Source organism: Rhipicephalus sanguineus, chromosome 1 (genome assembly GCF_013339695.2).
Source record: "Rhipicephalus sanguineus isolate Rsan-2018 chromosome 1, BIME_Rsan_1.4, whole genome shotgun sequence".
Taxonomy (NCBI): Eukaryota; Metazoa; Arthropoda; class Arachnida; order Ixodida; family Ixodidae; genus Rhipicephalus; species Rhipicephalus sanguineus.
The window spans coordinates 323711308-323720500 of record NC_051176.1 but is presented as its reverse complement, the minus strand read 5'-3'; the positions used below and the strand labels follow the sequence as shown (position 1 = coordinate 323720500).

Genomic DNA, 9193 nt, shown 5'->3' with positions numbered 1-9193 from the left:
GAGGGTAAGAGGATTTGACGAATATGACTGTCGGGTCATTACATTGATAACGTGAAAATCCTGTCGCGTACGTCGTCAAACCCTTTCCACTGGACAGGTGCGGCACATACCCTTTTACCACAGGCCGCGGTTTACGGGTGTGCGCCACAGGTGATTGACAGTTTATATCTACCCAGGAACGGCGAGAACAGACATTAATGAGAACTAACAGACAATAATGCCAAGGAAAGTATAGGGGATGTTTTTAGTAATAAATGTAAGGTAATTGTGAAGAAAGAAAAGTGGACGAAAAGATAGCTTGCCGCGGGCAGGGACCGAACTTGCGACCTTCGAATAACGCGTCCGATGCTCTACCAACTGAGCTACCGCGGCGGCCATCCCCCCGTCCACTTTATAGGGTATACGTGTGCATTTAAACGTGGGAGCGTCAGTCAGCGCCGCCAGTAGCCATGACGGCGAGTGTGGAACACTCTTTTTCTGCCTTGTTGGCGTCACGTAGCACGTGAACTTATTACGAGCTGGCAGCTGACCAATAATCCCTCGCATACCACCTGAAAGAAAACAAAGAAAACGAGCCCTTGAAATTAACACTTCTTTCCTTCAGAACAGACATTGGTAGTTTAAATGCGAGAGCGTTAAGAAAAACCAACATTGGCAGCGTTGACCGGACGAATGGAAAGAATGAAAATTAGGATCCCAGCAGGAATCGAACCCAAGCATTCTGCGTGGCAGTCAGGTATTCTACCACAGAGCTACGCCAGGTCTATAAACTGGTTTGGAAAAACAGCCTACGCAGGCGTAATATCGATGCAACGCGTCAATTGTGGTTGTGGTGCTTGCTATCTAATTTTACAGAAAAGCAATAAACAATACGTGATACTCTATATACGATGTGCACTCCTACGATACAGGCGTCATATCAGAATAACGTCTGTGGCTCCAGTGCTGGCTCCGCTTTTGTAGCAGTCTAATATACATTAAATTTGTATTCCTATGATTCCGCAAGCTATATTGAAGCATTGCTCGACCCCAGACGAATACATGAATGAAAGTTACGTATGATATTCACATCACCGCACCGTAAAGTGCACTTAGTCCGCCAGAACGACGCAGTGTCCTCTTCATTTCTTACGAGGCTGGGCGATGGCCTCATGCTAACCGAGGATGATGCCAGATTGATTGACAGCCGCCTTGTAGACTAGGCTACGTAGGCCACGTACGCCCAGGTAGAGTACGAATACGACAAGCGCCATCCACTGATGTTGGTCTACGTAGCACTATCCTGGCCTACAAGCTCCGACGGCCTATACCTAACCTACGCGAAGGGTGACTTCGGGTTCCGAGATGTCGCCGGCTCTATCGACAGACAATTTGTCGACAAAATGACCGACGCATCCATGAATTCCAACAGCTGTACTATACCTCATACTTCACTACACGTGGACCCCTCGTCACCGCGATCACGACCGGATCCTATAACAAGTCATGACCAGCTGCTGGTGCTCACTGATCACGGAGATGATGACCTTGTTCAAGAACTGTCAAGAAATTGTTCCACATACGCATACGGGCTCGTGAAACGTGCGTGCGGTATCCATCATAAGGGACAAGTATAAGCACTACATATCAGCTTACCGCTTCTGGTGTTGGTAATACCCATCTTTGCCGTTGGCAGTGTTACCGAACCGTAAACAACTGGTTATATAACACATATGCGGCTCTTGAACATATATGTGCGTATGAAATTTATACAGATCTATAGCGTCATTTTGTAACTTGTCGCTCAGTAAAAAAAATTACGCCCCAGTCACCTTCCCGCCGCATGCTTCGCATAACACCGACTCCCACGGTACGTGGGATCTGCCGAATTTTTTTTTTTAACCTCCTTGGTTTGCCCAACATAGCTGTGACCACTGTGGAGATAGGTTTTGCACGAAGCTTACCCTACGAGGCGACCGGGAAGGGACGCGACATTCTCCACTGTTGCAGCGAACAAAGACGCTACGGCCGGGTTTGTCGACCCTCCGTCACGGCGCAGAAAAGGCACTCGAAGCAGGATGTCAACAAACAGCACGGGTTTATTAACCCAAGATGCAGCACAGTACGACAGTCACGAGTACGCTTGCCAGCGGCGCTCGACTATCACACAAAGGGTAGCAGTCGAGCACACGAACGAGAAGCCGCCTGCCAGGGCACCGCGTCAACCTCTCGTGCAGGCCTGAGAGCATCTGACTTCTTCTTAAGTGGTTCAGAGGAAAGGAAAAAGGCACCTAATTTCTGCAGCCCAATAGGGAGCACGGCGCAGTGCCTATAGGGGAGGGGGGATGAGGGAAAAACAGAAAAAGAAAAGAGAAAAGAGAAGGGATAGAGTTAGATGTAGCACACACCCGCACGACACGTAAGCGATGCAGTGAAGCCGCAGCAGTCCGATGCTGCAGGCAATGTTTGCGAGAGTTCCAGGCGGGCGTCTCGAAGTAAGGGGGCAGGTAGCCCCTGCTGCACGTCACTTAATCCTTCTTGGGGGCACCGGGCTGCACGCCAGCTGCTTGGAGGCAGACAGCACGCATGGGGTGGCCGTCGGGGAGGTAGTTTCCCACCTCCCGAAGCGCGGCAAGAAGGCTAGTGATAAGGGCATCCCGGGGGTCCTCGGAGGGCTCAGCGGGTGGTGCGGCAGGCGGGCTCGAGATCGGGGAGCTCGCCGGTAGCAGGAGGGATCGGCGCGGCGCAGGAATAGGGCGCTGCAGGCCGGGATCCGTGGTGTCGCTCTCGGGAAGGTTGGTTTTCACCGCAGCAGCATAGGAGCGCACCTCACGGGACTCCTCGCGTACTGCGGCTTTGACCGCCCGTCTCGAGAGCGGCGTAGGAGCGGCGGCCCATCAGCGTGGCCACTCTCCTTTCCTCCTGCCAGCGAGGGCAGGTGGGGTTGTCGGCTGCGTGTCTCCCTCTGCAGTTGACGCAGCGAAGACGGCAGACGGCGGTGGCCTGATGATGTTGGCCGCATGTGAGGCAGTTGCCGACACGCTCGCATGCCTCGGTGACGTGCCCGAGGCGCCCGCATTGTCGGCACTGGATGGGACGCGGTCTGGCATGCCGTACTCGAAGCCAGATCCCGCAGAGGGAGACGCGCTCAGGTGGTTGGCTGCCGCAAACTGCAGCCGCACCGTGCTGCCCCTGCCCGGTCGCCGCAACCACCGGACCGTCGATGTGATGCCCTCGAGCAGCTGCTTGTCCGAGGGCTCGCCGTCAACGCCGTGCACGAAGCCGACGCTCGTGCGCCGATCCGCAGGCACCCTGGCGGTGACGGGAATGCCGTTGAGCTCCTTGATGGTCAGGAGCTCTGACAAACACGGCTGCGTCGATGCGTCTGCAGCCACGATGTTGCGGCGGTGGTTGATGCGCACCGCCACGACATCAGGCCGCATAGCAAACGCCGCCGCGAGAGTCAGGCGTGGCGATCCCTTGAAGGTACCGCCAGGGGCTGAGGGACGGTACAAAACAGTCCCCATGACTGCCGGATCAGTCGCAATGGCAGCGGCCGCCAGCGCCTTCGCCCTCCGTTGTGCTGCCTTGGAGACGACCGTCACGAAGTCTTCCTCGGCAGGCGGTGGGTGCGGCGCGGTGACCGTGGTGTTTGCGGGCCTCGGAGCTGCCGGGGCCACTGTTGTTGATGGCTCGAACACGCGCTGCTTCCGCCGGCGCTTGGAGCGTGTTTTCCGCTGTCCTCGGCGCCTTTTCCCGCCGACGATCCTGATGGGGGCCGCAGGGGTAGCAGCCACACTATCGCCGGTGGTCTCAGACGGGAGGGGAGAAGTGGGGGGTGCAGCAACGCACGCCGAGTCGTCCCGCGTCGAGGGGGAACCGTCGGGTGTGTCTCCTGCAGTTGCGTCTTTGGTTGGCTGCTTGCGCGGGCATTCCAAAGGGTCGTCGTCGCGTACCCGCTTTCGCGAGGCCGCTGTAGTGTCCATCTCCCCAGCTTCCGCAGTCGAGGAGTCGACCGTGCTGGCCGTGGTTGTAGCGGCCGGCTCGGGAAGGTCAGGGGAGGCTGGAGGTGCATCTAGCAGCTGCTGCTGCCGTTGTTGTTGTTCTGCTAGCTGCTGCTGTTGTTGTTGCGCCTGCAGCTGTAGTTGGCGCGCTTTCCGCGCGCTCTCGCGCTCCCAATTTAGTCGGACCTTTGCGCGCTGGTATTCCGACAAGCCTGAGAAGTCGGGTGCGGATTCACCCATCGCAGATTAGCGTGGTGGGTTCTGCGGTAAGCTGAACGGCCGGGTGGCTGTTCACGGGAGTCAAGAGCTCTCGTTCGGGGCGGCCAAGCGGTGGGACATGTCGTGCGCACGTCAGTTCGCCACGGCTGCCCAAACGGAACTCATCTGACGCGGGCAAGCCAGCGCCAGACAGAAGCGAGCTCACGGGAGAGGGGATTGTCACTGGCGGCCAATGAGGACAGGCGAAGTGCAGTGACGTAGCCTAGCGCGGTGGCGCGAGCATCCGTGCATGACAGGACGCGTGGCTCGTGCGGGGAAGACCAACGTATGGCTCGCACCAAGCAAAAAGGCCTGGCGGCGTAGCCACGGTAGCCATGTCGCCGAATAACGACGGTTACCGGCGCTCGAGCCGCGCAGGGCCAGCACACGCGTTAGCTGGGGAACGAGGCGCCAAAGAGGAGGGCGCGCTCGATTCCCACATTCCCTCCTCCTGAGACCGAGACCAGCCTGTGAAAGAGGCTGTCCGAGGCCAAGTGGCAAGGTCAGCTCAGCCGCAAGGGGCCTGGCTAACAAGACAATGTCCAAAAGGGTGGTGTCGTCTTCCAGAAGGTACGAGTCCACAAGTCCGCCATGGTCACACAAAACGTCTCACCAAAAGTTCCACCACCAGGGAAAGTCCACTGCCGGGAGAAGGTCCGCAGCCCAGGAGGAACGGGGAAGACTGCACAAGGGCGGGCAGCCGGCCCGCTTGAAGTTCGCCAGTCTGGAGAGGTTCGCAGCCGGGAACGTACGAGGTGTGGCTGCAAGTTGTGTGCGGCAGCGAAACCGCCGAAAGTCGCTGGGACACGTGGCCTCACAGGAACGGCAGGCAGGAACAGCCGGCAGCCAGGAACGGAAGCCGGAGCGACCACGCTCGGGCCTGGGCCCCAGCTTGAGTGGGCGCACCAGCCGCCGAGGGCCAGGTGCCAGGTGGTTCAGGCAGGGTGGAGGTGGCTGCAGGGCAGAAGGCAGGATCCAGGCCACAGCTGGGAGGACCAGGCTGGTGGCACGGTAGAGCCAGGCGCAGGGAGACGACGGGGCGTTCCAGGAGTGGAAAGAAATGCCCTCGGCATAGCCGGCTTGCCAAAAGGGGTGCCTGTCTGACAGTGCTGCCCAACAAACGGGGCGCTTGCCAGGTTATGGCTTGGTCAACACGTCAGAGGGCATTTTCGGCCAAGAGGGCCTTCTACCACTTCCGGACGTGTGTCGCCGCACCTTAGCGGTTATTCTCCATTCACTATCATGGTATGGAGTAAGGTCCAGCTACTTGTTAGCGGGAGAAACGTTGTTTAGGTGCGTTTCCGCAGGTTGTACCGGTGGCGTGACTTGGGGCCAGCCTTCTCACGGTTTTCCTGCGGTTCGGCGACTGCCTCCCCCTCCCAAGTCGTTGCTGCGGGCAACGAAAGGTTTGAGGTCGGAGACGTTAACTGGACCGCCGACTTGCCTCCCTTGGGAGTCAGCCAGCTTGTACACCAGAGGCGACACTTTGGTCTGCACTCGGTATGGGCCCAAACACTTCGCCGACAGAGAGGCAGATAGGCCTTTGGCGGCGTCACTCAAGACGTCATTACGCCTGAGGACGAGGTCGCCGACATTGTAGTGCACTTCCCGATGCGACCGGTCGTATTAAGCCTTCTGTCCAGCTCGCTCTTTTGCCAGGTTGGAACGCGCCAGGTCGAGGGCTGCGTCCATCCGTGAGCGCAGTCCCGCCGCATAGCCAGACGGGCCGGCGTTCGTGGCGGACGCCCCGCTACCGCGGTCCATGGGGTTAGGAAAGCGGGCGTGTACCCGGTTGAACGGTTCACCGTGGACCGCAAGGAGAAGCCTATCTCGTAAAGATAGGCATCGCAATCCCTCTGTTGCTGCGCAAAAGCTGTCAGCAAAGGCTCGAAGTTTCAGTTGATCCGCTCAGTCGGGTTGGCCTGTGGGCGATACGTGGTTGTTTTGCGGTGCTTAATGCCAAAGCCAGCACACACATCAACAAACACCTTGGCCATGAAATAGGACGCAATGTCCGTGATCAACTCCACCGGAAAGCCAGTTGGTAAAGACCTCGGTGAACTTGTCCCAGATTGCGCGTGCCGTTAGCTTTCGAAGGAGAAACAGCTCGAAGTGATCTGTGACAGCCAGGAGAAAAACATGGCCTCTCCGGCTTCTTGGGAAAGGTCCCATAATGTCACAGGCCGCGACTTGCCAGGGTTGTTGGCTGCCGATCGGCTGCATGAGCCCGGGAGGCTTGCCACCACGAGGCTTCACGCATTGGCACACGCGGCATGAGCGGGCGTAGTGAAGGGCATCCAGCTTCATGCCAGGCCAGGTAGCAGAGCGGCACAACTTTTGAAAAGTCTTAAGGCCACTCTCGCATGTCCGGCAACCGCGAGTCGTTGAAATAGCCAAGGGTGGCTTTCCTTAGACTGCGGGGTATCACCACCTTGAAAGACTCCTGGGGAGGTTCTTCAGATGGGACATAGCGCAGGAGAACGCCATCAGCATCAAGCAGATACGAGTCCAACGTGCCCGCAGGAATACCAGTTTGCGTACGGCACTCGGCGCCGACAGCAATACCAGCTGTCCGTTCGCGCCCGGCGGCTTGACCGCCACGCTCCTCTTGGGAGCTCAGCTCTTGGAGCCCGTCAGCAATTTGCTGACAAAACGGATCGTCCTGCTGTGCCTTGAGTAGGTCCTCTCTGCTGAAGACGATACCGGCGGACGTGACAGGGTCTACCAGGTATGCGTCCTCACCAGAGGCGGTCGACTCGAAAGCCACTGCGCCGTCGGGGTTCGCGCCTTTCGACCCATTGGAGCCAGGGGCCCCTGAGTCTACTTAGTGCGAGTGCTTTTGGGAGTGGCGGACACAAGTGTCAGACGCCAAAACGGGGGTACGCGACAAGGCGTCAGCCACGACGTTCGAACTCCCTTTCCGCGAGCGCACAACAAAGTTTTACCGTTGTAAGGTCAACACCCAGCGCGCGAGGCGGCCCGAGGGCTCGCGCAAGCGCTAAAGCCAGGTGAGTGCCATGTGGTCCGTCTCCACCACGAATGGCACACCGTCGACGTAGCAGTCGAACTTCTGGAGAGCAAAGACTATAGCAAGACATTCCCTTTCAGTCACGCTGTAGTTGCGCTCGGCGGCATTAAGTGACCGGCTCGCAACGGTGACTGGCCGGAGGACGCCGTCGTGCTCCTGAAGCAGTACCACTCCGAGACCCAGGTCGCTCGCGTCCACTTGGACAACGAACTCCCTGTTGAGGTTGGGTAGCTTCAGATCGGCTGTGGCCACTAGAGCTTCGGATAGCGCCCTAAAGGCTCGCTCTTGCTCCGGCCCCCAGCTCCATCGTGCCGATTTTTTCAACAGTGGGGTCAAGGGCGCTTGGAGGTCCGCGCAGTTTGGGATGAACTGTCGGTAGCAGTTCACCCAGGCCCGTAGCCAGGAATGTCTTTTTTTTTGGGGGGGGGGGGGGGGGGGGCACTTGCTGAAAACCTTGACTATTTTGAGAAAAACCCATTTTCACTATTTATTTTTGGTAAAAACACCTGCTTCACCAAAATTTCAGGGGGGGGGCGCCCCCCCCCCCCCCGCTGGCTACGGGCCTGTGTTCAGCGTGCCTAAAAAGCACCTCAGGCCCTGAATGTTCGCCGGTGTCGGGTACTCCACAATAGCTCGTCTCCTCGCACGGCAGAACGCGACCACTCTCGAGTAAAGCCCAACAGTGAAATGCCAGTATCAGCTATTTGAGCTTTCTTCGGGTTCAAGGTCAACCCGGCGGCACGCAACCTCTCGAGGACATCCTCCAAGTGGCGGAGGTGCTCCTCGAACGTTCGAGAGAAGGTGACGATGTCATCCAAGTACGCCATGGCGAACTGCCATTTAGCGTCCCCGAGAATGCGGTCAATCTGTCTCTGGAACGTAGCTGCAGCTCCAGAACAGCCAAACGGCACGCGGGTCAACTCGTACAGACCTTTGTGAAAGGTGAACCCAGTTTTCTCCGCGTCAGCCGGCTCCATCTGAACCTGCATGTAATCGCGGCTAGCATCCAAGGTGCTGAAGCAGCAGGCACCGCCTAGAGCAGCCACGATCTAGTCAACGTTAGGCATAGGATAAGCATCCTTCTTCGTGACCTCGTTCAGCCGGCGGTAGTCCACACAGAGCCGATAGCAGCCGTCTCTTTTGGGGACCATTACCACCGGTGAACCCCAGGGACTGTTTGAGCGTTGGACAACTCCGGTCTGAATCAACTCATCCAATGCCTGGTGAATTGCTCTCCTCTTGGCCACACTGACGTGGCGAGGATTGCATTTCCACGGTTGTGCGTCGCCTGTGTCAGTCCGGTGCCTCACAAGAGAGGTGCAACCCGGGCGTTCAGTGAACATGTCACTGAAACGAGTCAGCAGAGACGACAGGCGTGCCTTCTCATGTTTCGACAAGCTGTCCGGCAAAGGCGGCAGCGAGCGATCCGAGCTGCTGCTTACTGGGGTGTTCACCGGCGTAGCCGAGATCTCGTCCACCATGGTAGCGCTATGCTCGAGAGAAAGCGGTAGGCACGAACCGTTTTCCGCCGCACCGGCCAAAGGGCCAGTCTTGGCGTCGGAGTGAGAGACACGGGCCGAGGGGGCTACGCCATGCTACGCTTTGTCTCCTCTCCTCCTGCACCTCGTGGTGTCCGGCGACTTACAGGCAGCCGAGACCACGGGAGGTGTAGCGAATCGCCGTAGGGCGACGGAACGGCCGTCCCTGCAGCCTACGCCCACGACGTCTATCACGATACCCGTGCGCGCGAGAAAGTCGCGACCAAGAATCACGGGCACGGAAAGACCAGGGAGATGCACGAAGCCCTGTCGGCGCGCGCGATTCTCCCAGCGCACAACCAACCGCATAGCGCCGCACGAGGAGGCGGTACCGCTGGCGAGGTGGAAGGCCGTGTCGCAGGCTTGGATGCAGACAGAGCGGCGGC

At 58.2% G+C, this 9193-nt stretch overlaps 1 protein-coding gene across 1 annotated transcript; it reads right to left on the bottom strand.

The window, feature by feature from the left end:
• Positions 1–2507: 2507 nt before the first annotated feature.
• On the bottom strand, positions 2508–8750 carry LOC125757613 (uncharacterized). The gene is made up of 4 exons (XM_049413229.1): positions 8712–8750; positions 5060–5195; positions 2906–4195; positions 2508–2827 (listed from the first exon to the last, which is right to left on the bottom strand). Exons 1-4 carry the CDS (start codon positions 8748–8750, stop codon positions 2508–2510), a joined length of 1785 nt encoding a protein of 594 aa, XP_049269186.1.
• Positions 8751–9193: the final 443 nt, after the last annotated feature.